Here is a 27,563-nt window from a genome sequence, read left to right as displayed (position 1 = left end):
CAGTCCAGTTGCCAACTCGTTTATTGGGGACATCCGGGGGGACGCGCGCGTCCCAGGGCCGGGGTCCCTGCGCACCCCCCCGCTGGGCCCCCCCAGCGCCCGCAGCCGCCCCCGGCACCCCCACGGTGCGGGATGGCAGAGCTGGGGCTGCCGCGTCCAGCCCCGCTCCTCGGCGGCCGCAGCTGCGGCTCCTCGTCCTCGTCGTCCTTGTCCTCGTCCTCGCCGGGGTCTCGATGAGGCGGTAACGAGGCGGGGGCCATCCCTGGCAGCGCAGCGCCGGGGGGCCGTGGCCACCCCCGTCCCGCCGCCTGCGCTACATGAGGCGGCACTGCTCGCCGCCCGCCGCGGCTGGCAGGTCCAGGTTGAGGCCGGGGGGCTGCGGGGGGCGGGAGGGTGAGCCGGGGGTCCCAGGCAGCCGGGGGGGGGGGCCCGGGCAGGGTCCCCACCTGCCCAGGGGTCCCGGGGACACTCACCGACTCCCCGGCCAGCTCCTTGGGCGGGTGCCCCAGGTCCTGCAGCTGGGGGGGAGACAGAGGGGGGTGAGGGCGGCACTGGGGGCCCGGGGGGGGTCCGCCTGCCCCCCGCTCACCTGCTGCATGAGGTCGAGGAGGGTCTCGAAGCGCGCCCGCCGCTCCTCCTCGCCCTCGCCCGGCCGCTCGCCCTCCAGCTGCTGGCAGATGCGGCCCATGACACCGTGCTGCGCCCGGTACCGCTCGTACTGCTCGGCCGGCAGCGCCTCGCCGTGCTGCCGCAGCCACTCGGGGTACTGCGGGGGGCGGCAGGGGTCAGGCCGGGACCGCCGCCCCTTCCCGCCCCCCGCCTCGGCGCCGGCAGCCCCCCCACCTTCTCGGTGATCTCCTTGAGCGAGGGGTAGAGCACGTCCTTGGAGAGCAGGCTCTGCATGATGCTCCGCATGACGGGCAGGACACTGCCCTCGCCGTCGCCCTCCTCCAGCCCCAGCCCCTCCAGCGCCTTCGCCAGCTCCTCCTCCGAGGCCGAGGAGCCCTGCAAGGACGGCGTCAGCCCCCCTGCGGGATGGGGCCACCCCCGGGGGGTCCCCGCTTGGCCGGCGGGGAGGCGGCCGTACCTGCAGGTCGGTGGCGTTCCTGGCCAGGCCGCTCAGCGTCTCCTTCAGGCAGGAGGTGAACTCCTGCTGTGACGCCGTGTCGCTGCCTGCGGGGACCGGGGGACGCCGGTTGGGGACGGGGGGGACACCGGGCAGAGCGGGGCACCCCGCTCGGCAAGGGTCGGGGTCTTGTTTTCGGCACCCCGCTCCTACATGGGGGTCCCAGGCGCCTGCAGGACCGGGACTGCCCCCCGACCTTCCCCCACCCCGCTCCGCCGTGGCGCCGGCCAGCGGCGGGAAGGCTGGGGGAGCTCCGGGCACGCGGGAGGACGCCTGGCACCGCAACACCGGAGAGGTGCCAACCGGCCCCAAGCCAAACAGAGACCACCTGGCGTGGTGGGGAAGCCCCTGCCGCCAGTGCCCCCAGAGCCCCATCCCACCCCGGGCCGGCACACGCCGCTCACTCTGCCGCGCCCTCAGAACCCTGGCTGTTGGCGAGACCCGCAGCTGCCGGGGCCGACCCGGATGCCAGCGCGCTCCCGGCAAGGCGAGGGCTCACCGGGCTGCAACGCTCCGTCTCTGGCGCAACCGATCCGGCGGCCAGGAAGGGTGGGTGGCTGCCCCTCGGCGTGTGCCTTGCCGCGTCCATTAACCCCCCCGGCAGCGCTGCCGAGGGGCTGCGGGGACGCCCGTGTGCCGGCCCCACTCACCCACTCTGCCCGCCGCCTCCGACAGCTTCTGGAACTGCTCCACCAAGTGCGGCTCCTCCTGGGCCAGCTCCTGCATGGCCTGCTCGAACTCGGCGGCCGCCTGCGAGGCCAGCTCCCCCTCAAACAGCTCCTGGAAGAACCTCTCCTGCGAGGCGAAGAGGGAGGCCTGGGGAGAGGGGCACGGTCAGCCCCCCCCCCCCCCCGCGGGGACGGTGTCTCCCCACCCCGAGGGCCGGGGCGAGGGCGGCGGCGGCCGCGTCCCGGCAGCGTCGCACCTTGGCGGCGGCGCTGGGCGAGGGCTGAGCCCCGGGGGGCGGCGGCGGCGGCGGCGGGGGGGCGGCGGGCCTGGCCTTCTCGAAGTCGTCCAGGGCACCTGGGGAAGGGGCCGGGCTGAGGGGGACCCCCGGGCACCCCCCGTCCCCGGAGCAGCCGCCTGCACCCCGTAATGACCCCCGCCCCGCGGCACACGCCAGCTCCCCCCGGCCCGCTGCGCCCCCACGGACCCCAACATCTGCCCGGCCCTGGGGGCACTGCCCTGAGACCCCCCCGCCCCGCTGCACCCCAATAACCGCACCCCAATAACCCCCAGCCCCACCGCACCCCCAATAACTGCACCCCAAGAACCCCCCGACCCCACTGCACCCCATTGACCCCCCCAGCCCCACCGCACCCCCAATAACTGCACCCCAAGAACCCACCGCCCCATCGCACCCCAATAACCCCCCGGCCCCACGGCACCCCAAGAGCCCCCGCACCCCAATAATGCCCCGCCCCCCACAACCCCCGCCCCCGTCACCCCGGCCCCGCACCCGTCACCCCGGCCCCGCTCACTGTCGAGCAGCTCCTCCAGCTCCGGGTCGGGGCCCGGGCCCGGCTCCGCCGCCATCTTGGCGCCGCTCCGCCTCCGCCGGGGGGGCGGGGCTCGGCGGCCCCGCCCCTACGGAGACCACGCCCCCCCCCCGACCCCGCCCCTCGCGGCGCAGTTCCGCCGTGCGCCCGCCAGGCGGCGCCGCAGTGCAGGGGGCGGGGCGGGGCGGGGCGGGACCCCCCTGAAGCGGGGAGGCGTGACCCCGCCCACGGGCCGGGGAGCCGTGACAGCCCACGGGGTGCCGGCCCACGGGGTCCCGGCCCCTGGGGTCCCAGCCCCTTGGGGAGCCCAGCTCTCGGGGTCTCGCGTCTCGGGTCGCAGTCCCTGGGGTGCAGCTCTCAGGGTCCCAATCCTCGGGGCCGCAGCCCCGTGGGGGTCCCAGCCTCTTGGGGGTCCCAGCCCACGGGGTCGCAGCTCTCAGAGTCCAGCTCTTGGCGTCTCAGCCCGTCGGGTTCCCAGTCCCTGGGGTCTCAGCCCCTCAGGGTCCCAGCCCTTGGGGATCCACGTTCTCGGGGTCCCGTCCCCTTGGGGTCCCAGCTCTCGGGGTCCCAGCCCTTGGGGATCCACGTTCTCGGGGTCCCGTCCCCTTGGGGTCCCAACCCTCGGGGTCCCAGCTCTCAGGGTGCCAGCCCTCAGGTTCTCAGCCCCTCATGAGTGCAGGACACCCAGGGGCCGCTCGTGCCCCGTGTCCTTGGAGGGTCCCGGTGCCTGGAGGGACGCCCCTGGCCGAAGGGGCCAACGGCTCCTCCAGACCCAAGCCCGTCCCTTGCCGGTGCCCATCACGTCCCCGTCACACGCCACCAGGCACGTGTCCCCTGGGGCTGGGGCAAAGCTCCGGGGACGCGGAAGTCGCTTTCTTCCCCTTTCCCCAAATAGCTGCTCTGCAAAGGGCGGGCGGCCCCACCAGTGCGTGGCATCGTACCGGGATGGCCAGGACCGTGGTGCTGCTCCTCTGGGGTAAGCGCCTGGGCACAGGCCATGGGGCTGGCAGGGGGCCTGATGCCATGGGGATGGGCGCCCCTTTGGGGAGCAGTGGGTCGAGGCAGAGCCCAGTGGCACTGTCTGGCCCACGGGGAGGGAGCGCAGGGTGGCAGCGGGAATCCCCGAGGTCCCAAATGCCAGCAGAGCCAGCCCATGGGGTTGTACCCCTGGCGTGCCTGGGGCCGTGGGCTGGGGTGGCCATCGGGATGAGGCTGTGGGGACGGGGATGCGGGGACAGGGATGTGGGGATAGGCATCACAGGGATGGAGATGTGAGGACTGGCACCATGTGGCTGGGGAGGCTGTGGGGATGGGGACATGGGGACAGGGCTGTGGGGTTGGGGACAGGGCAATGACAGGGCTGTGAGGATGGAGACATGGGGATAGGGATGTGGGGACTGGCATCATGGGGCTGGGGCAGCTGTGGGGATGGGGACAAGGGGACAGGGCTGTGGGGATGGGGACAGGGCCATGGGGACGAGTGCCATGGGGCTGGCGGAGGTGTCCTCATGCCCTGTGTCAGCCCAGGGTGGCTGCGGTGTCCCCAAGCCCTGCATCAGCCCGGGGTGGCTGCGGTGTCCCCAAGCCCTGCGTCAGCCTGGGGTGGCTGCGCCACACAGATGCAGCGCGTGGGCGGCTCTGATGTAGCCATGTCTCCTGGGCTCCCCCAGTTGTGCTGGGGACCATCCCCACGCACTTTCCCACAAATGCCGGTGTCCCCACGGGGGCAGCTTGGGGACAGCCCCTGCGCCCTGTGCCCGAGGTGCCGGTGTCCCCGCAGCAGCAGCCCCCACTCAGCCCCTCTCCCCTTCTCCCTTCCAGCCCAAGCCCTCGGCCTCGCTGGTGAGTCCTCGCTGCCTGTCCCCAGCCCCGCTGTCCGCAGACACCCCTGGTGGCCCCGGCAGGCTGGTGTCCCCTGTCACCCCGCAGGTGTCCAGCCCAGCCAGCTCACGGTGGACCCCCCCTGGATGCCAGTGCTGCTGAGGGAGAAGGTGACGCTGACCTGCAGGGGCTCTGGCACGCCCGGCCCCACCAAGTGGTACATCAACGAGGAGTTCTGGCAGAAGACAGAATCCAACCGCATCCATGTCTCCCAGTATCAGCCCGGGAGCAGCAGCTACCAGTGCAGCAGACCCAGCACCGGGCTCAGCCCCCCCATCACCCTGAAATTCTCAAATGGTGAGGGGTGGGATGTGTGCCCCCACCCTGGCACCCGCGGGTGCCCCAAGGGCTCTGGGTGGGCTCTGTTTCGCAGCCCCTCGCCCCCCGAGTGACCGGAGCCCATCCCCGTGCACACTGGTGCATCCCCGTGCACACCGGTGCATCCCTGTGCATCACCGGGTGCATCCCCGTGCACACCGGTGCATCCCCGTGCATCACCGGGTGCATCCCCGTGCACACCAGCGCATCCCCGTGCAACGGGAGCCCCCCGGCTGCATCCCCACGTGCCGGCCGCCCCGGCCCTCTCTTGCAGACTGGCTGGTGCTGCAGGTGCCGGTGCAGGCGCTGCTGGAGGGGGACACGCTGCTGCTGCGCTGCCGGAGCTGGAAGGACAATTGGGCCACCCAGGTGCAGTTCTTCCGTGAGGAGGTGGCGGTGGGGGGGCCCTCCCAGGGGACCGAGCTGCTCCTGCCCTCCCTGCAGCTGCACCACAGCGGGCGCTACCGCTGCAAGGCCATGGTGGGCCAATTCTTCCTGATGTGGAAGGAATCGGCGCTGGCGACGGTGGTGGTGCAAGGTGAGCACCCGCTCCCCAGCACCCACCCGGTGGGGTGCAGCCCCCCTCCCCAGCAGGCTCGGTGTCTCTGACCCCCTGGCTCCTTCCCAGAGCTCTTCTCGGTGCCGGTGCTGCGCCTGGAGGGCCCGGCCGAGCCCCCCGAGGGAGCCCCCCTGGCTCTGCACTGCCTCAGCCGCCCCAGCCCCCTGCGGCCCTTCACCCTCCTCCAGCATCTCTTCTACAGGGACAAGGCAGTGGTGGGGGGGCCCCAGCGCTCCCCCCAGCTCCAGCTGCCGGCCGTGGGGCTGCCCCACTCAGGAAACTACTCCTGCGAGGTGCAGACTGGGGGGGCCAGCGTGCGGAAACGCAGCGCCCTGGTCCCCGTCACAGTGCGCAGTGAGTGTGTGGGAGGGATGGGGATGTACCGGGGCCCTGCAGCCCTCCCCGGTCCCCACATCCCTCCCCGCGTCCCCCCATCCTTCCCTGGGATCGCCCCATCCCTGCCTGGGTTCCTGCATCCCTCCCCGGGCCCCCCCATCCCTTCCCGGGTCCCTCCCTGGGTCCCTCCATCCCTGCCCGGGTCCTCCCATCCCTCCCCAGGTCCCCACATCCCTCGCCAGGTCCTTCTGTCCCTCCCGGGGGTCCCTCCATCCCTCCCGGGGGTCTTCCCATCCCTGCCTGGGTCCCCCCATCTCTCCCTGGGGTCCCTCCATCTCCCTCCGGGTCCCTCCATCTCTCTCCATGTCCCTCCATCCCTCCCTGTGTCCCTCCATGCTCCCCGGGGTCCCTCCATCCCTCCCCAGGTCCCCCCACCCCTCCCTGTGTCCCTCCATCCCTCCCCGGACTCCACATCCCTCCCTGAGGCCACTCCAGCCCCGCCTGGGTCCCCTCATCTCTCCCTGGGGTCCCCTCAATCCCTCCCCCGGTCTCCCTGTCCCTCCCCAGGTGTCCCCACCCCTGCCCAGGTCCCCTGTCCCTGCCCACCTCCTCCCTGCAGGGGTCCCGGTCTCGGGGGTGTCCCTGGAGGTGCAGCCCCCCGGGGGACACGTGGTGGAGGGTGACAGCCTGGTGCTGGGCTGCTCGGTGGCCACGGGGACGGGCCCCCTCTCCTTCTCCTGGCACCGGCAGGGCTCAGCTGCGCCGCTGGCCACGGGCCCCCGCTACGAGCTCCGTGCCGTGCAGCACCAGGACGGTGGCCGCTACCACTGCACGGCCACCAATGGCGGCACCACGGCCAACAGCCCACCGCTGTGGGTCACCGTCCTGGGTGAGTGGGACCCTCCAGCTTCGGGTGCCCCCCCCCCCCCCCAGCATCATGTCATCCCATGCCGGGGGACGGCCACCGCCACCGGTTTGACCCCGGCACCATCTCTCCACCCGGCAGTGCCAGTGGCCGGTGCCACCATTGCAATGGCGAGGACGGAGCCGTCGGTGCCGGCAGGCGAGAGCCTCAACCTGAGCTGCTCAGTGCAGGCGGGCACCGCGCCAGTGACCTTCACCTGGCTGCGGGACGGGCAGGAGCTGGGCTCAGGGCCCGTCCTGTCCCTGGGGACCGTGGGGCCAGCGCACGCCGGGACCTACCAGTGCCTGGCCACCAACCGCCTCAGCACCCACCGCATCTTCCGGGCACGCAGCCCAGCGCTGGCCCTCACGGTGACGCAGCCGGAACAGGGACGGTGGCAGCAGGGCACAGGTGGGGGCCGTGCTCATCCGCCCCCTCCTTGGGGTCCCTGTGGGGGTCCGGCACTGACCGGGGCTCATGCCTGCTCTGTCCCCAGCCACAGCCGTGGGGCTCAGCGTGTCCCTCCTGCTCCTGCTCCTGCTCGGTGCTGCCGTGGCCTGGCACCTCCGGCGCCGGCACCGCGCGGGTGGGTGGCCCACACTGGGGGGCTGGGGGCCGGGCCGGTGATCCTGGGTGGGGTGAAAGCCCCCCACACCGGCCGTGGGGGGGCAATGGGGCTGCACCCCTTGTCCCCCATCTTGGCTGGGGCTGAGTCCCTCGTGCCTTTGGCTCAGGGTCCTGGGGAGTCCCGGGGGTCTTGGAGGGTCCTGGGGGGTCTTGGGGACCGTCCCAGCTTGCAGCCTCTGTCCCCTCATTTCATCTGGGTGTGTGGGGCTGAGTCCCTGGTACTGCCATATTGGGGTCCTGGGGGTCATGGGGGATCTTGGGGGTTTCCCCTCCTTCCTGGGCACACAGGGCTGAGCCCCAGGGTCCTTGGCTTGGGGTTTGGGGGGTTCTGGGGGGTCTTGGAGTGACTTGGGGGGGTCTCCCTGCTTGCAGCCTACGTCCCCTGTCTCATCTGAGTCCCTGGTACCACCAGCTTGGGGTCCTAGGGGTCCCGGGGTGTCCCCTCCCTCCTGGGCATGCAGGGCTGAGCCTAGGGCCCTTGGCTTGGGGTCCGGGGGGTCTCAGGGGTCCCGGGGGTCCCTCGCCGCTGTCACCCCAGGGCCGCTCACACCCCCCTTGCCTTGCAGCCGCCGGGAAGAGCCGGGGCAGGTGAGTGGTGGTGGGGGGGGTCGGTCCGACCGCAAAGTCCCTTTCCCTGGGGCCAGACGAGCAGCCCCCCCCGGTCTGCCCCCGCCCCAGGTATCCCCTTGTCCCCGCAGGGACCCCACGGCCCCCCCCGAGCCCAAGGGTCGCCAGCCGGAGCCCACAGCCCCCCCCGGGGCGCCGGGGGACGGGGAGGTGCTGTACAGCCACGTCGTGGTCACCAAGCGGGGCAGGGGTGAGTACGGGGCGGGGGGGACACACCGCCCACGCGTGTCACCGTCCCCCGCCCGGGTCCCCGAACCGGCTTCTCTTCCAGGCACCTCCACGTCCTGGCCCCCGCGGGAGCCACCCGTCACCTACGCGGTGCTGCCGGGTCCCCACGCGCGGCTGCGGCTCCCGAGCGACACCTACGAGAACGTCCCGTGACACGGACTGGGGGGCACTGGGCGGGACTGGGGGGGGACTGGGGACGCCGCCCCTGCGCTGGTGCGCGCTGGTGTTCCCCCCGGCAAACCCCCGCACACACAACCCACGGCTCCCGCGGGCGCGCCGGGAGCCCGATCCGGATCAGCAGAGCCCAGCCCGGGTGGGGGGGGTCCCGAGTGGAGGAGCCCCAGGACTACACAGGGCGCCCAGTGCTCCCCACTCCCCCTCCCAGCACTCCCAGTGCTCCCCAGGCTCCCCATTCCCCCTCCCAGTGCCCCCAAGAGCTCCCCCTTCCCCCTCCCAGCGCTCCCAGTACTCCCACCTCCCAGTGCTCCCCGGGGTTCCCCAGTCCTGCCAGGGTTCCCCAGTGCTCCCAGCATCCCCCTGCCCTCCCTTTCCTCTGCCCCTCAGCCCCCCTCCCTCCAGCAGGTCCCCCCACCCCCAGGGCTCTCCCCGTCCCGGCCCTGCTGGGACCCCCAGGCTCGGGGGTGCTGGGGCTCCGGCTGCGTCTCAAGAAAGGTGCCGAGAGCCCCGAGGGTGCTGGGGGTCCCCCCACTCCTGGCCGGGGGGCACAGGAGCTGTTGCCATGGTATTGGCCCCAAAATGCAGCTTTTGGGTTCAACAGGGGCAATGGTGTTTTTCTCTCCCGGGAGCGTCTCCTCCACCCAGAAACACGCAGCAGCTGCCACCGGGAGCCAGTGCCACCGTCCCCAGCCCCATGGCGTCCCTGTCCCTACGGGCTCCGTCCCCATCAGATGGTGCCACTGTCCCCAGAGGGTCCCTGTCCCCAGTAGGAGATGGTGCCACTGTCCCTGTCGGGGGCCCGTCCCTGGTGGCAGCTGGTGCCATCATCCCTGTCCCCACGCCATGTCCAGCCCCACCAGGAGCCAGTGCCATCGTCACCGTCCCCAGCTCTCGCCCTGCTGTTACAGAAACCCTCCTGCCCTGTTTGCACATGGTGCTGCTTTACTGGGGGGGGGGGGAAGCAGCAGAAGGGGGGTCAGCACCACACACCCCGGGCAGCTTCAGCCGCCCCCAGCCTCAGGGGGTCCCGGCCCCACAGCGGCACTCAGGCTGCGCCTGTGCCTGGCCAGAGGCGGTTTGGGTCCGAAACCAGCCATTTCCAGGGAAAAAAGCTCCAGTTCTCCATCACAGTCCCAGGAGGGGGGGGCAGGGGGGCCATGGGGGGTCCTCGGCTGCTGAGGAGGGATGGGGGGACGAGGGGCGGCTGCAGCATGGCGGCAGGACGGGGTCAGGACTGTTTGGTCTGGAGGGTTTCGAGGGTTTCGTACATCTCCTGGCCCTCACCGCTGAGCCCCTGCGTGGGAGAGGGGTTTACAGGGTGCCTGTCCCCCCCGACTGCCACCCCCCCTCCAGACTGTCACCCCACGGCGGGGGCTGCCCACCCAACACGTGCCCCAGAGAAGGGCCCCGGGGAGGCTGTGGGCTGTCGTGGGGGGCTGCACCCAGGGTGGGTGCTCCCAAGGGGGGGCGTGGGACAGGGCACCCCCCAAGTTAGAGCACCCATGGGATACAGCACCTGCAGGGTGGGGGACCCCCATGGGATGGGGCACCCAGTGGGACATGGGCACCCCAGGGGACACCATACCCCACAGGGACAGGAGCCATGGGTAGGGCCCCCCCAGGACAGGGCCGCCCCAGGACACGTCACCCCCAGGCTGACTTACGGTGTAGATGGCTTCTTCCTTCTGCTGCAGGAAAGAGAAAGAGAAAGAGAAAGAGCTGGGGGGTGCAGGATGGGGGGCACACTCGGACACACCCACCCCCCCAGCCCCCTGCACCCCTCCCCTCACTCCCTGGGGAAGTGGGGGGAAGCCATGAGGTTTCCTGGATTTCTTCCCCCCAGTCTGGGACAACCAGTGTCCCCCCAGTTCCCCGTCGCTTTCCCCTTCCACGGCTGCAGCACCGTGTGGGATGGGCGCTGGCTGGGGGGGGGGCCTGTCCCTCCCGGGGTACCCCAGCCCCAAACCTCCCCAGTCCCGGCCGTTTGCCGACAGTGCCGTTACCTTCTTGCTGGCTCCCTGCCGTGACGCTCGGTGAGCCAGGAACTGTAGGGGGGAGAAGGGGTCACCCAAAAGCAAAACAAAAAAAAGAAATAAGAAACACGAAGAGGAAAAAGCCCCAGCGCAGGCGGGGAAGCCCTGGGGCCTCCCGGGGGTCCCTCCAGGGGTTTAGCTGGGTCCCCGAGCTGGGGACAGCGGCCACAGGCTGGATCCTGGCGCTCACCTTGAGGCGGCAATAGAGGATGGTGAGGACGATGCCGTAGAGGAAGAGGATGGCGTCAAGGATGTAGCAGATCTGTGGCTCCATCAGGGCCTCTGGGGAGGATGGAGAGGGGAGGTGGTAGGGGGTCTCTGGGTCAGCATCGCCCCGGGACAGATCCTGCACCCGTGCCAGCCACCGAGACCTCAGCTCCGCCACCTCCAAGTGTCACCCCTTTCCACACGCCGGCAGCGGCAGAGGGTCCCGGGAGGTCACAGGAGGCACTAATGTCCCCTCAGACAGCATCGGAGAGCCCCGGAGCCCACCAGGACTCACCCTGGGGTGCCCCTCTGTGCTACGAGCACCCCACGGGGGCTTCAACGGATCCCAGCTTGTCCCAAAGGCGCGAGGACGCTGCCGAAGGACCCCGCCCGACAGCCGCGTGCCCACCCAGTCACTCCCCGTCCCCACCTGCCGCCGGGGTCCACAGCAGCAGCAGGGCAGCGGCGAGCAGCAGGCGAGCACGCATCCCTCCACGTGGCCCCGAGCGGGGTCCGGCGGTCGGGGCTATCGCGCTGGAGTCGGCGACCGCAGAGCGAGCGCCTTCCTCCCCACCGGCTCACACCACCCCGGCTTCGCTTCCCCCCTCCTCCAGCCCGGCGGGGAACCAGCTGGCGCAGCTGTCCCCTCTTCCCAAAAAGGGCTGTGGGGCCGTTGCTCAAGGGCAAGGCGAGCTGTCCCCAGGCGTCACCCATCCTTCCCATGCCCGGCCCGCCCCAGCCCTCGTGGTACCCCGGCTCCCCGGCCCTGCCTGCAGTCATCGGGGGGGGGGGGGGGGGGGGGGGCTGCAGGAGCACCCACCAGCCCCAGGGGGACGAAGGCTGTCGGGGAAGGCCTGCCGGCTGCGGGCACTAGCAGCACCCAAACACGGGGTGCAGAGGCAAAACCCTGGGGTCCCTCCAGCCTCCCCCCGGCCAGGGAGGATCCTCCACGGGGGGGGGGGGGGGGGGGGAGGGCTGTGACCAGAGGAAGAGGAAGCTCTTGACCACAAGCCTCGCATGGGAATGGGAGGAAGAGCACGGTTTCACTGGGTTTCGGGTGGAGGAGAAGGCCTGAGGCACGGACAGAGGCGCCAGACAGGCAAGACCTGGTTTAGTTTTTATTTGACTCGGGTGAAGGAGAGGACATGGGGGGCCGGAGGTAACCCCCCCCTCGAGCAGCACACAGCAGGAGACGGGCGCCGCGGGGTGGCCGGGGCTGCCACCTCACCGATCCACTTCCCCAAAGACGATGTCCTGCGTGCCTGGGGGAGGGAGAGAGGGGTCAGGGCACGATCGGCCCCCTGGCACGGGGAAGGAGCCCCCCGAGAGCCACGGGAGGCCCCAGCCCAAGGAGGGAACGTACCGATGATGGCCACGACATCCGCCAGCATGTGGCCCTGCGACATCCGATCCAGACCGGCCTGAAGCAGAGCACAGGGACCCCCATCAGCCTGCAGCCCCCGCTCCGGAGCCCCCTGAGCACCCATCACCCTGGCCCCAGGCCTGCTGAGGTGGGAGGGGGACGGCTCTGCCTCCCGGGCTTGCACAAGCACGGCATGGCCGAGCAGGGCCCAGCCTGGCTCACCGCTTCCGGAGCGGGTGCCGTGCTGGCAGGGGGCCCGCTCCCCCGCCACGGCTGGGAACAGGCAGGGGAGGGGGTGCTGCCCCCACCAGCAGGGCCCGGCGGGGAGGGGGGGAAGTGGTCAGTTATCAGCAGGGAAAGGAAGCCGGCTCTAACAGCAGAGGCACACGAGGCAAGTTGGGGTCCCACAGGGACCCTGGGGGACACGCAAGCAGTGGCCCACAGACCCCTGCCCCGGCCCGCCACGTTGGGGCTGCGTTGGAGCGAGCCCAGCGAGGAGCGAAGGAAAGAAACCTCGTCCCGGGCTGCGCTTGTCCCCTCCAACCCAAATCCCACCCTTGCCGCGGGCCCCGGCACAGCGATGCCACTGGCCGCCCCAGCCTCTCCTACCAGGTGAGCGAATCCAGGTGCCTTGATCTTGCAGCGGTAGGGGCGGCTGCTGCCGTCTGAGACAAGGTAGACGCCGAATTCGCCCTGCAAGGACACGGGGACAGGGCTGCTGACGTGGTGACACTGTCAGGGGGCTGAGGCTCGGTCTCCCAGCTGCGGTGTCCAGCCCTCAAACACCAGCCTGGTGCGAGAGCAGAGTCCTGGGGACAGGACAGCCCACCCAGCCGGGGACAGGAGCACCACCATGTCCCCAAGAGTGGCACAGGGCAGCCGGGACACCCTTCTCCCACCCCCCGACAGAGCCAGGTGCTGGCTGGGGTGGGACCAGCCGTGCCAGAGCCCACTGTCCCCGTAACGCAGTGAGAAGTGGCACCTTGGGGGCCTCGATGGCCGTGTAGGTGGCTCCGGGGGGCACCTGGTAGCCCTCAGTATAGAGCTTGAAGTGATGGATCAGAGACTCCATGGAGGTCTGTGGAGAAGGGGGCACCATCGCTGAGGGTGTGCGGCCGGGCACGGGCAGAAAACGCTGCCTGTCTCCTGCCTGCGCCTCGGTGGCTGGTGACAGGGAGCAAAGTGTGGGAACCGGGGTGGTGGCCGCGTTCACACAGCCACTGGCCGTAAGGAGCATGCGGGACGATGAGGCAGGGCAGCTGCCGGGGCTCCTCTGCGCCGGTCTCTGCTCTGCCAGCCCCTGCCTTCACCAGGGCGGCTTTTTGGCCAAGCTGGGCCGGGCCTGGCAGAGCCAGGGAAGGGAGATCCCCTCCCACGGCACGGGGCTGAACCGCTGCAGGGCTCAGGAGCGGCTTCAGCAGGCAGCGAACCTCCCGCCCCGGCACAAAGCCGTGCTCCTTGCCCATGCGCTGCCAGGCCCGGCAGGGGCGGCACACGGGAGGCCGGGCAGTCCCCGGCCAAGCCGGGGGACAGATACGGCAGCAGATAACACTGGCAAAATCCTCAGCGCGAGCATCTGACACACCAAACCGCATTTCCTGCTCGCTGGGCACTGACACGCAGCCAGCGGCGAGGCCCAGAGGGGGAAGGAAGCGCTTTTACCTTCATCTCTGCCCGCTTCGGAGGGGAGATTTTGGCATCGTCTACTTTGATCTCCCCCTCAGGCATCTTGTTGAGGCACTGGAGAATGATACGGAGGGACTGCCGCATCTCTTCCACGCGGCACAGGTACCTGTGGGACCCCCACACCACTCAGGACCCGCACCCTGCGTGGTGGGCACCCTGTGGGGAAGCCACGGCCTCCCCACAGGCCCACGGAGGCGTGACCCTGCTGAGGCCTCCCCACGGCCCGCGGCAGAGCCGGGGCGTGCCGTACCTGTCATAGCAGTCACCCCGGGAGCCGATGGGGACGTCGAACTCCACCTGGTCATAGACGTCGTAGGGCTGGGTCTTGCGCAGATCCCAGTGGATCCCCGAGCCCCGGAGCATCACCCCGCTGGGCGGAGGGAGGCGGGTGAGCAGCCCACCCGGGGGGGGGCCCAGCCCCACGCCAGCTCCGGGCCCTCCCCGTACCCCAAAGCAGACCCCGACACGGGGGAGAGCGGCCACGTGTCCCCCGCCTGCGCGCACGCCACAGCCCTGAGCAGCGGCCGCAGGAGGACAGCTTGGGGACATCGGGCAGGCAAAACCAGGCAGGACACGGTGTCACAGCTCCTGTCACCCTGCGGCCACCGGGCAGCACTGCCGTGACAGTCACTGGTGGCATCGGTCCCCAAGACGGCTCCGATCGGCCCTGAGGACTCCTGCAGTCAGGGCTGAGCTCTTTGGACTCAACCCCGATCCTTCTTGGGGGGAGGACGCAGCTGGGTGGTGGCAGGAGGCTGCGGCCCCCCACAAGCGTCCCTGGGAGCCACCGGACCCACCTGAACCCATAGTTGAGAGCCTCCTCCGCCGTTATCACGCCGATGTCGACCGTGCGGTTCTTCCAGATGCGGTTGTTGGTGAGCATCTGCAGGCAGCAGGGCGTTAGTCACCTGTCCCCCGCGCCGGCTGCCTCTCCCCGACTGCACACCCCCCTTCCTGACCTGTGTCACTTTGTCACCGCAGGACAAATAACCCCACGCTGGCCGTGCCCAGGGCACAGGCAACGCGAGACCCCAGCCCTCAGGGTGCTGGGAAACGGGGACTGTCGGGGACTGTCCCTCTCTCCCAGGTTTCAAACAGAAGCCCGGCTCTGTCCCGCCTCACCTCCTCCACCTCGTCTATCCGCGTGGAGAAATTCTTCACAAACTCATAGATGTCGTCCATCAGCCCCAGGGGCAGGTCCTGCACGGGAGCAGAGGGAGGTCAGCCCGCGCACAGCCGGTGGCACCAGGGACACGGGCGGGGAGGCACCGGAAGGGCCATCGCCCACGCAGGGACACCCCGCACATCCCCGCCAGACCAGAGGGGCTCTGCAGGGAGCCGGGGCACGGCACAGCTGCCCTTACCTGGTGCACCCCGCCAGGGCGGATGTAGGCAGCGTGCATCCGCGCCCCCGAGACCCGCTCGTAGAACTCGAACATCTGCGGGGACACAGGAGATCCCACTGCGTCCCGGCACGGCTCCGCGGGCAGCGCCGAGCTCCCACTCCGCCCCCATGCCGATCCCCTGGTACTGCCGCGCTGCCCTGTACCTTCTCCCTCTCCTCAAACATCCAGAAGAAGGGTGTCATGGCCCCGATGTCCAGCGCGTGCGTGGTCACGGCCATGATGTGGTTGAGCAGCCGGGTTATCTCCGCGAAGAGGACTGGGGGCAGAGGGGGCGCAGGGGGGTGGGCACCTCCAGCCCCCCTGGGGAGGGGGAACGGGGTCTGAGCCCCCAGAAGGCCGAGAGCTACGAGCCCTCAGGAGGGCAGGCAGGCGGGACCTGGAGGCCCCGCAGAAACGTTACGGGGACACGTGCGGCCACCCTCACCTCGGATCCACTGAGCCCGCAGAGGTGGACGGATGTTGAGCAGCTTCTCCACGGCCAAGGAATAGGCCTGCTCATTGCACATCATGGAGACGTAGTCCAGACGGTCGAAATAGGGCAGCGCCTGCCAAAAGAAACAGCCTTCAGCGGCAGCTGCTGGCACTGCAGCCGGGCAGTGAAGGCCTGGGACTGCCAGGAGTGCTCAGAGGCTTCGCCGCAGCTGAGGAGCGCCGGGACACGGGGGAGTGCCGGGATGCAGCCCCCAGGCACAGCATCTTCCTGGCTCGGAGCGCTTCGAGCACGGCAGCAGCCCTGAAGACAGCCCAAAAGCTCTGGCCCCAGGCTAGAGCAGATGGCCCTGCCTTGAGATAAGGCATGAAGGAAGATGGATAACATCTCTCTTTGAAAGTTTTCCAACTCACAGACACTGTGAGGGCCTCAATCCTGCAGCCTCGGCACACGCCAGCTGAGAACCGTCTCTGCCGCACAGCCGAGCACAGCCGTCACGGCGCTGCCCTGAGCCACAGAGGCCAGCCAAGGCGGCATTCCCCCCTGCCCTGGGCTATTTCAAGCTCTGTGTCTCCCGCCGGCGGAAAGGTTAAACCCGATCGGGACAATAAAGCAGCAGGGTCTGTTTACAAATGCTGCTGCAAACCCCAACAGGCAAATAAATCCCCTCCCAGCGCGCCAAGGAGACTGCTGATGTATCCGATCAGACACCTGCAGACAGACAGACACCAACAGCCCCTCACCTCCCAGTGTTCTCACCCCAAAAGGACACCCCTTGCTCTCCCCACGGACAGACATCAACCCCCGGGATGGGGAAGCGCTGGGAGCCCGCTGTGCCTTGCCTGGAGGTACGTCTTGTACTCAATGAGCTTCTCAGTGCCTCGGTGCAGGAGGCCAACGTGGGGGTCGCACTTCTTCACCGTCTCCCCGCTCAGCTCCATGACCAGCCGCAGGACCCCGTGGGCAGCCGGGTGCTGGGGCCCAAAGTTTATGGTCAAACTCGAGACCTTCTTGTGAGCCAGAGGGTCCTTGTCTGCTCAGGGGAGGAAAGAGCAGAGTCGGGCAGGGAGGAACATCCACCCCCAGCAGTGCCGCTGCCCCCGGCGCCCTCAGCCTTTTCCAGCAGCACAGACACGCAGAGCAGACACTGGACAGACGTCCAAGCTGAGCTCAGGGCTTGGCCGGACATCAAGAACATGGCGTCCCCACCGCCAGCTCCCGTCTTGGCCCAACGTAAGACCCCTGGGACAGGTCCAAGGGCCTCCCGGGAGGCTCAGCCTGGGCTGGCCACTCTTCCCGGAGCGCAGGGAGCCAGGCAGCTTCCCGATGCTGCGCAGGCGGAAGGGCCGGGGCCACGGCAGAGCCTGGGCACAGGAAGATTTGCAGAGCCAGCAAGAAGAAACGAGGGTTGAGAAGCTCAGAGCCTGACCAGGGCCTGACGCAGGAGCGTCTCACAGCAGCTCGGGGGGCACGGATGGGGCTAAAGCTCCCAGGGGACTTGCCCTGTACACCCACGCTCCCTGAGACCCAGGCACCCCCTCAGGAGAACACGATACCCCCCCAAGCACCCGCTGAGTCCTCGCTGGGCACCCACCAGTTGCAGAGCACCCACCAGTCACCCAGTGAGCCCCAGTCTGGCCCCGAGCACCCATCAAGCAGCACCCCTGGGCACCCAGTGGCCCAGGACACCCTCAGACCCCCACAGGACCCACTGGACCAGTACCCCCCTGAGTCCTGGGCTCCAGCAGGCATCCAATGAGCCCCAGACTGACCCAGGGCACCCCCCAGCCCCATGTAACCCCAAGCTGACATCCAGTAAGCCCCCAAGGGGCCCCGAGTGCCTCCCAGACAGCTCTGAGCACCCACAGGGACTCCAACAAGCCCCAGTCTGGCTCTGGAGCCCACTGAACAACCCCAAGGACCCCCAACACCCCCTCAGGGCTCCCTCAGGGCCTTGCCTCCCCCCCCCGAACCCACCCAGGGCACCCAACACCCTCCCAGGGGCCCCCCAGGCGCTCAGGGACCCCAACCCTCTTCCAGGACTCTTCCAAGGGTACCCAACACCCCCTCATGGCCTGAGAGCCCCTCCAGGGCACTTGACATCCTTCCAGGGCCCTTCCCGGGGCCTCAGGCCCCCGCCAGGGCCCTACCAAGGGCCTCAGGGCACCTCCCAGGGCCTCGACTCCCACCCAGAGCACCTGACACCCCCCAAGGCCTCGGCCTCCCCCCCGAGGGGCCTTCCCAGGGTCTCAGGGCTTCTCCAGAACCCCCCCAGGGCGCCCAAAACTCCCCCAGGGCCTCGCCCTCCCCCGTCCTGAGCTCCCCCAGGGCCTCGGGTCCCCCCCGGCCGCTGACGCCCTCCACAGCCTCTCACCGTTCCAGGGCGGTGGCACCCACTTCTCCGTCTCCTTGCTCGGGTACATGACGGCGCCGGCGAACTGCTGGGCCCACTCCACATCGGGCTGCCACTGCCGCGCCGCCCTGCGGGCCGGGCCGGGCCGAGCCGGGCCGTGAGGGGGGGAGCCAGGCCCAGAGCCAGGCCCAGGCCCAGAGCCAGGCCCAGGCCCAGGCCCAAGCCCAGGCCCCGCCGCCCCCCGCCCGGGTCCCGCCGCCACCCCCGGTCCCGGTCCCGGTCCCGGCCTCCCGCCGCCGCCGCCGCCGCCCCCGGTCCCGGTCCCGGTCCCCCACCGCTCTCACCGGGCCGGGGCCAGCCCCAGCCGCGCCGCCGCCGCCGCCGCCCGCAGCCCCGAAGGTGCCCGCAACCGCCCCAGCGCCCGCAGCGCCGCCATCTTGCCCTTGGCACTGCGCATGCGCAGTGCCGCCCTCATAGCGGCGGCGGGGGCGGGGCTGGGCGCCATGTTTGGGAGGGCAGGCGAAGCGCTGCCGCTCCGCCATATTGACTGTGGGCCGTACGCCGCCATCTTTACTAAGGGAAAGAGCCGGGAAACGGCCGCTGGGGCCGCCGCCATCTTTGTGCCGGGCAGAGGCTGATGCGGGACGGGGTGGTGCCGTGGGGACATGGGGACAGAGGAGACAGGGATGGGGATGGAGGGGACAGGGCGAGCATGACGTGCTGGTGAAGGAGGAGTGGGGTCTCCCGGTGTGATGGCAGGGGGACACGTGTCCCCAGGCCTACCCACCTCGGGACCGCTGCGGCCGGAGGTGGCCCCTGTCCCCTCCCCTGACACCCGCGGTGTCCCCACGTGGGTGCTGGGGCAGGGAGATGTGACCAAAATTGTCCCGTGTCCCCCCTTGCCCACACTGCACCTCTAGCCCCCCAGCCTGGGCATTCCCTGGCTCCAGCGTCCACATTTGTCCCTCCTCCCAGGGGACATGGGGACCGTCCAGCCATGCCAGGACCCTCCGTGTCCCCGGCCTGCCCCCTCGTGTCCCCACAGCCGTGGGGTCACGGCAGCTCCCGCGGCCTTGCCCTGCGTCACCCTCCGGTGACGCCAGCGGCCGCCCGGCCCCCACGTCACGGCTGTTCCCGACCCGGCGTGAGTCACGGTGGCTGCCTGCGGTGATGCCGTCCAGATGTTGGCCGCTGGCCACCAGCCTGGCCGCCTTGGCACAGGGCCACGCTGCTGGGGCTGGATCCGGCCCCGGGCAGGGAGGCTGAGCCAGGAGGAGCCGCCCTGAGCCCCTGCCAGCACCCAAGGGAGCCCCACGGCCCCGACCCCAGATCCGTGGGAGGTGCTGGAGCTGAGGGTGCTAGACCTGGGGATACTGGAACTGGGGATACTGGAGCTGGGGGTGCTGGAACTGGGGGTGCTGGAGCTGGGGATACTGGAACGGGGGGTGCTGGAACTGGGGGTGCTGGAGCTGGGGGTGCTGGAACTGGAGGTGCTGGAGCTGGGGGGTACTGGAGCTGGGGGTGCTGGAACTGGAGGTGCTGGAGCTGGGGGTGCTGGAACTGGGGGTGCTGGAGCTGGGGGTGCTGGAGCTGGGGGTGCTGGAACTGGAGGTGCTGGAACTGGGGATACTGGAGCTGGCGGTGCTGGAGCTGGGGATACTGGAGCTGGGGGTGCTGGAACTGGGGATACTGGAGCTGGCAGTGCTGGAGCTGGGGATACCGGAACTGGGGATACTGGAACTGGAGGTGCTGGATTTTGGGATACTGGAGCTGGGGGTGCTGGAACTGGGGATGCTGGAACTGGGGATACTGGAACTGGGGGTGCTGGAGCTGGGGATACTGGAGCTGGGGTACTGGAGCTGGGGGTGCTGGAGCTGGGGGGTACTGGAGCTGGGGATGCTGGAGCTGGGGATACTGGAGCTGTGGGTACTGGAACTGGGGATGCTGGAGCTGGGGATACTGGAGCTGGGGGTGCTGGAACTGGGGATGCTGGAGCTGGGGGTGCTGGAACTGGGAATGCCAGAGCTGGGGATACTGGAGCTGGGGGTGCTGGAACTGGGGATACTGGAGCTGTGGCTGCTGGAACTGGGGATACTGGAGCTGGGGATACTGGAGCTGGGGGTGCTGGAACTGGGGATGCTGGAGCTGGGGGTGCTGGAACTGGGAATGCCAGAGCTGGGGATACTGGAGCTGGGGCTGCTGGAACTGGGAATGCCGGAGCTGGGGATACTGGAGCTGTGGGTGCTGGAACTGGGGATACTGGAGCTGGGGCATACTGGAGCTGGGGATGCTGGAGCTGGGGGTGCTGGAACCGGGGATACTGGAGCTGGGGGTGCTGGAACTGGGGATGCTGAAGCTGGGGATACTGGAACTGGGGGTGCTGGAACTGGGGTTGCTGGATTTGGGGTATACTGGAGATGCCGGAGGTGGTGGATGCTGCATGTGGTGGATGCCGGAGGTGGCGGATGTCAGCCAGAGCAGATGCCAGATCCCAGGGATGCCGGCTGTGCCGGATGCTGGAGCCGGCGGATGCCACAGCCCATGGGATGCCGGCTGTGCCGGATGCTGGAGCTGGCGGATGCCACAGCCCATGGGATGCCGGCTGTGCCGGATGCTGACTGTGGCAGATGCTGGAGCCCAGCGGATGCCCGTGTGCCGGCCACAGCAGGTGCCAGGGCGGTGGTGGGCTCCTGGTGGGCTCCGCCAGCACCGCCACGCCCGGGCACGGGTGGGTACCGGGCAGGTGCTGTCCCAGCCAGGCCCAGCTGCGGTGCCGGCGGGGTCCCATGGGTGCAGCCGAGCACCGCTGCGGCACCGGCACAGAGGCCCTTTGTGCAGCGGCGCCGGGTGCTGCCGGCTCCCTTTGTGTGGGCCGCGTCACCCTGTTGTTCTCCCGGGGACAGCGGGGATGGCACCGGCGCCGGCACCCGCATGGTGGCCCCCGGGGCCACGCGGGGCTCCCCCAGACTGGGGTGCTGGGTGCTGGGGGTGCCAGGGCAGGAAGGGCGGCCGGGCCCGGCCCCCCCTTTCCGAGAAGGGAGGAAGCAGGATGCGGCCCGTCCTGCCCGGCCGGGCTGGGGGCCAGGAGGTGACTCGGGGAGTGACACAGCGGGTGGCCCTGCTGGGAAGTGCGGACATGGGGAAGGGATGGAGGGGCTGACACCGGACGGGCTGGGATGGAGGGGACGGAGAAGGACGGAGGGGATAGGCAGGGATGAAGAGGATGAGGAGGGTTGGAGGGGACAGGCAGGGATGGAAGGAACAGACGGGGAAGGAGGGGAGGGAAGAGACCGGGATGGATGAAGAGGATGAAGAGGGATGGAGGGGCTGGGGAGGGAGCAGTGGGGTATTAGGGGGCAGCGGGTGCTGCAGGGTGGGGGAGCCCCCCGGGGTGCCCCCAGCCCCATGCCCACCCCGGACACACCAAGGCTGCTCCCAGCAGACGCCCACCCCGACCCTGGCCCCTGCCGCCCTGGGGGTGCCCCACAGCAGCCCCGGTGAGGGGGGTCCCGGTGAGGGGGGGGTCTCAGTGAGGGGATCCTGGTGAGGGGATCCCGATGAGGGGGGGGTCTCGGTGAGGGGGGGTCTCGGTGAGGGGATCCCGGCAAGGGGGGTCCCGGTGCGGGTGGCCCAGCAAGGGGGATCCCGGTGAGGGGGGTCCCGGTGTGGGGGGGTCCCGGCGAGGGGGGGGTCTCGGTGAGGGGATCCCAGTGAGGGGGGTCCCGGCGAGGGGGGGCCTGGTGAGGGGGGGCCCAGTGAGGGGGGGCCCAGTGAGGGGATGCCAGTGAGGGGATCCCGGCGAGGGGGGGCCCGGTGGGGGGATGCCGGTGAGGGGATCCCGGCGAGGGGGGGCCCGGTGGGGGGGTCCCAGCGAGGGGGATCCCCTGGCCCGGCCCCGCTCCCTGGGGACCCGGCTCTGCCTTCCCGGAACGGCCGGGGGGGCCGGTCCCCCCCGCCGGGGCTGCCCCGCTCCGCCCCGCCCGCCCGCCGCCTCTCCCGCCCGTTAAAAGGCGGCGGCGGGGGCAGAGCCGGCGGGTCCCGTTGTCGCGGGTCGCGGTGCTGTCGCGGTGCCCGGGCCATGCGCCGCGCGCTCCTGGCGCTCCTGGCCGCTGCTGTCGCCGCTGCCGGGGCCGCCCCCGGCCCCCCGTGTCCCGTAACGGCAGCGGAGGGAGCCGAGACACGGTCCCGCGTGGGACCAGCCCCGAGGAGAGCCAAGGTACGGCCGGGCCGGAACACGGCGGACCAGCATGGGGCGGGATGGACCGGGACACACCGGACCGGGATGGACCGGGATGAGGCGGGATGGGGCGGGATGGACCGGGACACACCGGACCGGGATGGACCGGGATGAGGCGGGATGGGGCGGGAGTCACCGGACCGGGATGGACCGGGATGAGGCGGGATGGGGCGGGATGGACTGGGACACACCGGACCGGGATGGACTGGGATGAGGCGGGATGGGGCGGGATGGACCGGGACACACCGGACCGGGATGGACAGGGATGGGGCGGGAGAAACCGGATCGGGATGGGCTGCGATGGATCGGGATGGGGCGGGAGACACCGGACCAGGATGGACCGGGTTGGGGTGGGAGACACCGGACCGGGATGGACCGGGTTGGGGTGGGAGACACCGGACCGGGATGGGCTGGGATGGACCGGGAGACACCGGACTGGGATGGGGCGGGCCACACTGGACCGGGATGGACCGGGATGGGCTGGGCCAGGGGCGGGCCGGGCCGGGCTTCCTCTCCGCCTCCCGGGGCAGGGCCAGGACCGCCCCGAGGAGGCGATCGGGGCCGCGGGCAGCCGGGACCCTGCGGGGAGGGAGGGGGGACACTGGCGTGGGCTGGTGCGGGGCCCGGAGGCGGTGCGGTGCACTGGGCTGGCACGGCCACGGTGCTGGGGGGCACCGGCATGGGGTGGGGGGTACCGGGGGGCACTGGGACAGTGCCACCGGCGCTGGGGAACACTGGCCGGCGCCGGTCCCCTGCCCCAACGCCCTGCTTCCCGGCAGCGCTTCGCCTCGGTGCCGCGGTACGTGGAAATGCTGGTGGTGGCGGACGAGTCGATGGCCCGGTTCCACGGCGCGGGGCTCCGGCAGTACCTGCTGACGGTGCTGGCAGCGGCCGCCCGGTCCTTCCGGCACGGCAGCCTGGGCAACCCGGTGGAGCTGCGGGTGACACGGCTGGTGGTGCTGGGCCAGGGCACCCCCGGGCCCCCCACCACCCCCAACGCTGCCCAGATGCTCCGCAACTTCTGCCAGTGGCAGAAGGGGCTCAACGTCCCCGACGAGGACAGTCCCCTCCACTTCGACACCGCCATCCTCTTCACGCGGCAGGTGGGGGGGACGGACAGCTGGGGGGTCTGGAGGGAGGTGCAGGTCTCTTCGGGGTCCCTGCAGGGTGGTTGGGGGCTGGGTGACCCCCAAGCTGCTTGGGTGCTGGCCAAGCCTCTGGGGTGTCCACGGGTTTTGGGGGCTGGCGAGGTCCCCAGGGCCTATCCCAGGGAGTCTGGGGGCTGGCTGGGTTTGGGGGTGCTCCGAGCCCCTCCCACACCCCGCCTGCCCCCAGGACCTGTGCGGGGCGGCCACCTGTGCCACGCTGGGCATGGCCGATGTGGGCACCGTCTGCGACCCCGAGCGGAGCTGCGCCATCGTGGAGGACGATGGGCTGCAGTCGGCATTCACGGCTGCCCACGAACTGGGTGAGTGGTGGGGACCAGTGGGGAGGAGGGGAGGACCCGCTGCCACCCGTGAGCCCCCCTGGGGCTGATGCCACCGTCCCCTGGCACAGGTCACGTCTTCAATATGCTGCACGACACCTCCCAGCCCTGCCGGGAGCTGAACAGCCACTCCGGAGCCACCCGCCGTGTGATGGCTCCCGTCCTCTCCTCGCTGGAGCCAGGGGAGATGTGGTCCCCATGCAGCGCCCGCTTCATCACCGACTTCTTGGACAGCGGCCACGGTAGGACCCGGCCTGGGGGGTCCTGGTGCGGGGGGTCCTGGCACCGTTGGGGAACCCCTCATGCAGCGGTGTCACCTCCCCGCAGGTCACTGCCTCCTGGACAAGCCTCCGGAGTGGCTGCAGCTGCCCTCGGCGCTGCCGGGCAGCGTCTACCCCCTGCTGCGGCAGTGCCAGCTTGCCTTTGGGCCCGACTCGCGGCACTGCGGTGACCTGCAGCCGCCCTGCGCCTCACTGTGGTGCACCGGCCACGCCGGCGGCCGCTCCGTCTGCCAGACAAAGCACTTCCCCTGGGCCGATGGCACACCATGTGCGCCGGGCAGAGCCTGCATGGACGGGCTCTGCGTCAGCATCGACCGCATGCAGGAGCTCACTGTGAGTCCCGGCGGACCAGCACGGTGGGCGGTGGGGTGGGCGCTCACCCACCAGCACTGGTTTGACTCCCCGACTCTTTTCCGGCTGCAGACGCCCATGGATGGCGGCTGGGGGCCGTGGGGGCCATGGGGCGGGTGCTCCCGGACCTGCGGCGGTGGCGTCCAGCTCTCCCACCGCAACTGCACTGCGCCGGCACCTCGCCACGGTGGCCAGTACTGCACGGGCAAGCGCACCCGCTTCCAGTCCTGCAACGTGGAGGAGTGTCCCGGCAGCACCCGTGAGTGGGGCCGGCTGGGAGCAGGGAGCGGGGATGGCACCGGGCCCCAGCACAGGCTGCGGGAGGCTGGGGGCTGCCGCCGGTGCTGACTGTGCCTCACCTCTGCCGGCAGCCCTCACCTTCCGGGAGGAGCAATGTGCTGCCTACAACCACCGCCCCGACCTCGTCAAGGGGCTCCCAGCCCCCCTGGACTGGGTGCCACGCTACAGCGGCGTCCCCGAGCAGGACCGGTGCAAGCTGACCTGCCAGTCCCAAACCCTGGGCTACTACCACGTGCTGCAGCCGAGGGTGAGTGTCCCCCTGCCCGCCGTGCACCCTGGGGTGCCACCGGCGGGCGCTGAGGCCGTGCCATGCCGCAGGTGGTCGACGGGACGCCCTGCTCCCCCGAGAGCACGGGGGTGTGTGTGCAGGGCCACTGCATCCCCGCCGGCTGCGACCGTGTTATCGGCTCCAAGAAGAAGTTCGACAAGTGCATGACATGTGGCGGTGACGGCTCCGGCTGCACCAAGGTCTACGGCTCCTTCACCAAGCCCCGGTAAGCACCCCAACAGCGATGGTGGGGTGGGGGGGATGCCACCTGCAGGGTGCCATCATCCCCCCTCCAACCCCGCTGTGCTCCACAGCTATGGCTACAACGACGTGGTGACCATCCCAGCGGGCGCCACGCACCTCCTGGTCCGGCAGATCTCGGCGGTGGGCGGTGAGGACGTCTTCCTGGCAGTGCGGCGGCCGGCTGGCGGCTCCCTGCTCAACGGCGGCTACGTCCTGGTGCCCTCCCCGACTGACGTGGTGCTAGCGGGCGGCGTGACCCTGCGCTACAGCGGGGCCACCGCGGCCACCGAGACGCTGGTGGGCCGGGGGCCGCTGCGCGAGCCCCTGGTGCTGCAGGCACTGGTGGTGGACGAGCGGCACCCGCCGCGCTTGAAATACAGCTTCTTCGTGCCCCGGGCGCAGAGACGCCCATCGGCGGCCTGGGAGAAGCAGAAAGCCGAGATCCTGGAGATTCTCAGGAGCCGGCGGCGTGACAAGTAGTGGCACGAGCCCGGCCAGGATGCAGCTCTGCCAGGGAGCAATCCCGGTGGCCCCGCAGCGCCTATTTATTTGGTTATTTATTGCCCGCCAGGAGCGGGGGCACCGTCCATGGGACGGTGTCGGGCAGCCCCTCGGCAGAGCCCCGGCAGGCTCGTGCCACGCACGGGACGAGCCCCGGTGCAGGTAACCGAGTCTACCTCAGCCCCGCCGTGGGCAGAGCGGGGTGACCCCCTGGGCAGGCCCCAGGGGCCCCCCTCCCCACGCCACCCCGGCTGCAGCCCCCCCGGCGCAGCCACCCAGCTGTAATTTATTGCAGCGCTGTTATTTAAAGCTATTTATGGAGCTGGCTGGCGTGGTGTGTGGTGATCGGCGTAGCGGTGCCAGGCACGGCAACATCCCTCGGGCGCAGCCGCGGCTGCGTTAACCCTCCCTAACTGCTCCCAGCACAGCCCCAGCATCTTTCCCCGGCGTCTTTGCCCCCCACGGTGCCACTGGCACCCCCTCGCCCCCCAAGAACAGGGCACCGCCAGCCTTGCCCAGAACGGGGCTTTATTGGGTGGCTCCTCCCGGCCGTCCGCAGCCCCTCGGGGCGGGCACAGGTCTGTACCTGTCTCTCGAAGTCGCAGCTGGAACCACGGGCACACGGGGCCCAACCACGCTGCCAGGCCACCCCAAAGACATCCTGGGGGGGGAAAATCCCCCCCGAGCCCCTGTGGAGCCCTGCACCCCAGGGACGGTGGGGCCAGACACCCACTGTGCTGGGGAGCCCCAGGACCTCACCACCGTGCCGGCTCGGTGCTGCCAGGCGGGTGCCTAAGGCTTTGGGGGTGGCAGGTTCACCCCCGGGGGGGGCAGAGGGCTCATGCTGCCGGGCACGGAGGCGACGAAGCTCCACTGTGGCTTCACATCCCGGCGCGAAGCCGCCGTCGGCGCATTTCCAGCGTCCTCCTGCGTGCCAAGCGTGGGGAACTCAGCCATAGCGGCTGGGCAGGGGGCTGTACACGGGGCCTGCGCCCGCGGGGGGGCTGCAGCTCCAGGGGAAGAGCCAGCAGAGCACGAAGCCCGGCCGGAGGGAAGGGCAGAGCTGTGAGCTGCACTGGGGGCCTGGGCCCCAGCCCCACAGACCTCCCTGGCCCCACGCACCTCGCCCAAACACCTCCTGCAGCAGCGCCAGTTTGGGTTTTGGGGGGCTCGTCTCCTTCAGCCCCCGATTGCGGAGCTGCTCCGGGGGTGTCTCGTCTGCGACGGTCGACATGACCTGGGGGCGATGGGGATGTCACCACTGGCACGCAGCCACCCCCGCCTGCCCCGGTGCCCCCGCCATGGCCCCCCTAACCTGGTCATTAAAACACGACGGCGGTGACGAAGGCCCCGAAGAGAAGGGACTCCGGCAGCAGGACGAGCCCTGGGAAGGCGGCTGCGGGCCAGAGCAGGGCCGGGGGCTGGGGCCGACGCGGGGCAGCCCAGAGCCCGTCCCCGCTGCACCCAGGCAGGCCCAGGGTCCCGCCACGGCGCTGCCACCCCGGTCCTCCGCTCCCGAGGTGAGCTCCTCTGCAGAGCGGGGAGACGGGACCCGGCGCTGCCCACGTCCGGATGCGGCTGCTGGCGATGTCTCCTCCCGCCGCCATCCCTGCGGGCTCCTGCCCGCCCGTCCCGGCCAGGCGGCCAGCGCCCGCCCCGCGGCGTGGAGACCGGCCAGCCCCGGCACCGAGCGAGTGGCGGGGACGCAGGCAGCGAGCACCCCCGACCCACACCGTGCCCCCCAGACCCACCCGCCTGCTGCTGCGGGGCTGGGCACCCCGCTGTCCCCCCGAGCTCCAGCCCTGTGCCCGCAGAGCCCCGCCAGCGACCCAGGAGCGGGGCTGCCCCACGGGGAGCGGGGACCCCACGGGGAGCGGGGGGGACGCAGTACGCGGGGGGGCCGCCCCGCCCCAGCAGCCCCGGGGCCGGAGGGGAGCGGCGGGGCACGGCGGGGCCGCGCGGAGGAAGCACGGCGCCACGGGGAGGGGACACGCGTGGCACCGGGGCCCGGCGGCCCCGGCCGGGGCAGGACGCGGGCCCGCACGGAGGGACCGGCGGGGAGCAGGGGCCGCCGCACCACTTCCGGCTCGCGCGCCGCGCCCAATCGGAGCGCGCTCCCGCCGTGACGCCGACAGC

The 27,563-nt window shown here is 70.7% G+C and overlaps 4 protein-coding genes across 6 annotated transcripts; 1 reads left to right on the top strand and 3 right to left on the bottom strand.

The window, feature by feature from the left end:
- Window positions 1-168: 168 nt before the first annotated feature.
- On the bottom strand, window positions 169-2,723 carry PEX19 (peroxisomal biogenesis factor 19). Of its 3 annotated transcripts, none has more exons than XM_075525046.1 (8): window positions 2,608-2,723; window positions 2,052-2,149; window positions 1,777-1,942; window positions 1,088-1,173; window positions 844-1,005; window positions 590-766; window positions 474-518; window positions 169-376 (listed from the first exon to the last, which is right to left on the bottom strand). In XM_075525046.1, the coding sequence occupies exons 1-8, from the start codon at window positions 2,660-2,662 to the stop codon at window positions 314-316; spliced, it is 852 nt and encodes a 283-aa protein (XP_075381161.1). In that variant the 5' UTR covers window positions 2,663-2,723; the 3' UTR covers window positions 169-313. The 3 variants fall into 3 exon arrangements, with proteins under 3 accessions (XP_075381161.1, XP_075381163.1, XP_075381162.1); XM_075525048.1 differs by having other exon boundaries at window positions 590-667; XM_075525047.1 differs by having other exon boundaries at window positions 1,777-1,921.
- Window positions 2,724-9,251: 6,528 nt separating this feature from the next.
- On the bottom strand, window positions 9,252-11,127 carry FCER1G (Fc epsilon receptor Ig). Its single transcript, XM_075524967.1, has 5 exons — window positions 10,953-11,127; window positions 10,506-10,597; window positions 10,286-10,327; window positions 9,947-9,970; window positions 9,252-9,576 (listed from the first exon to the last, which is right to left on the bottom strand). The coding sequence occupies exons 1-5, from the start codon at window positions 11,008-11,010 to the stop codon at window positions 9,511-9,513; spliced, it is 282 nt and encodes a 93-aa protein (XP_075381082.1). The 5' UTR covers window positions 11,011-11,127; the 3' UTR covers window positions 9,252-9,510.
- Window positions 11,128-11,632: 505 nt separating this feature from the next.
- On the bottom strand, window positions 11,633-18,442 carry NDUFS2 (NADH:ubiquinone oxidoreductase core subunit S2). The gene is made up of 14 exons (XM_075524995.1): window positions 18,105-18,442; window positions 17,782-17,888; window positions 16,250-16,440; window positions 15,402-15,522; window positions 15,121-15,233; window positions 14,936-15,010; window positions 14,694-14,771; window positions 14,369-14,454; window positions 13,822-13,941; window positions 13,548-13,677; window positions 12,868-12,963; window positions 12,495-12,578; window positions 11,886-11,943; window positions 11,633-11,784 (listed from the first exon to the last, which is right to left on the bottom strand). The coding sequence occupies exons 1-14, from the start codon at window positions 18,425-18,427 to the stop codon at window positions 11,747-11,749; spliced, it is 1,620 nt and encodes a 539-aa protein (XP_075381110.1). The 5' UTR covers window positions 18,428-18,442; the 3' UTR covers window positions 11,633-11,746.
- A 3,268-nt stretch (window positions 18,443-21,710) lies between these two features.
- Window positions 21,711-25,740, top strand: ADAMTS4 (ADAM metallopeptidase with thrombospondin type 1 motif 4). Its single transcript, XM_075525122.1, has 9 exons — window positions 21,711-21,976; window positions 22,777-23,100; window positions 23,333-23,465; window positions 23,555-23,725; window positions 23,811-24,097; window positions 24,188-24,374; window positions 24,487-24,662; window positions 24,734-24,909; window positions 24,998-25,740. The coding sequence occupies exons 1-9, from the start codon at window positions 21,839-21,841 to the stop codon at window positions 25,404-25,406; spliced, it is 2,001 nt and encodes a 666-aa protein (XP_075381237.1). The 5' UTR covers window positions 21,711-21,838; the 3' UTR covers window positions 25,407-25,740.
- The last annotated feature ends 1,823 nt before the right edge of the window (window positions 25,741-27,563 follow it).

Source organism: Mycteria americana, chromosome 25, assembly GCF_035582795.1.
Source record: "Mycteria americana isolate JAX WOST 10 ecotype Jacksonville Zoo and Gardens chromosome 25, USCA_MyAme_1.0, whole genome shotgun sequence".
In the NCBI taxonomy this organism is placed as follows: Eukaryota; Metazoa; Chordata; class Aves; order Ciconiiformes; family Ciconiidae; genus Mycteria; species Mycteria americana.
This window is presented reverse-complemented; position numbering and strand designations above follow the sequence as displayed.

Coding starts and splice junctions, on each gene's coding strand:
- NDUFS2 (XM_075524995.1), bottom strand. CDS start 18,427: ATGTCCCCACGGCACCACCCCGTCCCGCATCAGCCTCTGCCCGGCACA. Junction 15,523..16,249: donor AGTACAAGACGTACCTCCAG/GCAAGGCACAGC, acceptor TTCTTTTGGCAG/GCGCTGCCCTATTTCGACCG. Junction 13,942..14,368: donor GCTCTCAACTATGGGTTCAG/GTGGGTCCGGTG, acceptor CCCTCCGCCCAG/CGGGGTGATGCTCCGGGGCT.
- FCER1G (XM_075524967.1), bottom strand. CDS start 11,010: ATGCGTGCTCGCCTGCTGCTCGCCGCTGCCCTGCTGCTGCTGTGGACC. Junction 10,328..10,505: donor TCCTCTATTGCCGCCTCAAG/GTGAGCGCCAGG, acceptor TCCCCCCTACAG/TTCCTGGCTCACCGAGCGTC. Junction 9,971..10,285: donor GGCAGGGAGCCAGCAAGAAG/GTAACGGCACTG, acceptor TCTTTCCTGCAG/CAGAAGGAAGAAGCCATCTA.
- PEX19 (XM_075525046.1), bottom strand. CDS start 2,662: ATGGCGGCGGAGCCGGGCCCGGGCCCCGACCCGGAGCTGGAGGAGCTG. Junction 1,006..1,087: donor GGAACGCCACCGACCTGCAG/GTACGGCCGCCT, acceptor CCGTCCTTGCAG/GGCTCCTCGGCCTCGGAGGA. Junction 519..589: donor TCCTCGACCTCATGCAGCAG/GTGAGCGGGGGG, acceptor TCTCCCCCCCAG/CTGCAGGACCTGGGGCACCC.
- ADAMTS4 (XM_075525122.1), top strand. CDS start 21,839: ATGCGCCGCGCGCTCCTGGCGCTCCTGGCCGCTGCTGTCGCCGCTGCC. Junction 23,466..23,554: donor CACGGCTGCCCACGAACTGG/GTGAGTGGTGGG, acceptor CCCCTGGCACAG/GTCACGTCTTCAATATGCTG. Junction 24,375..24,486: donor GGAGTGTCCCGGCAGCACCC/GTGAGTGGGGCC, acceptor CTCTGCCGGCAG/CCCTCACCTTCCGGGAGGAG.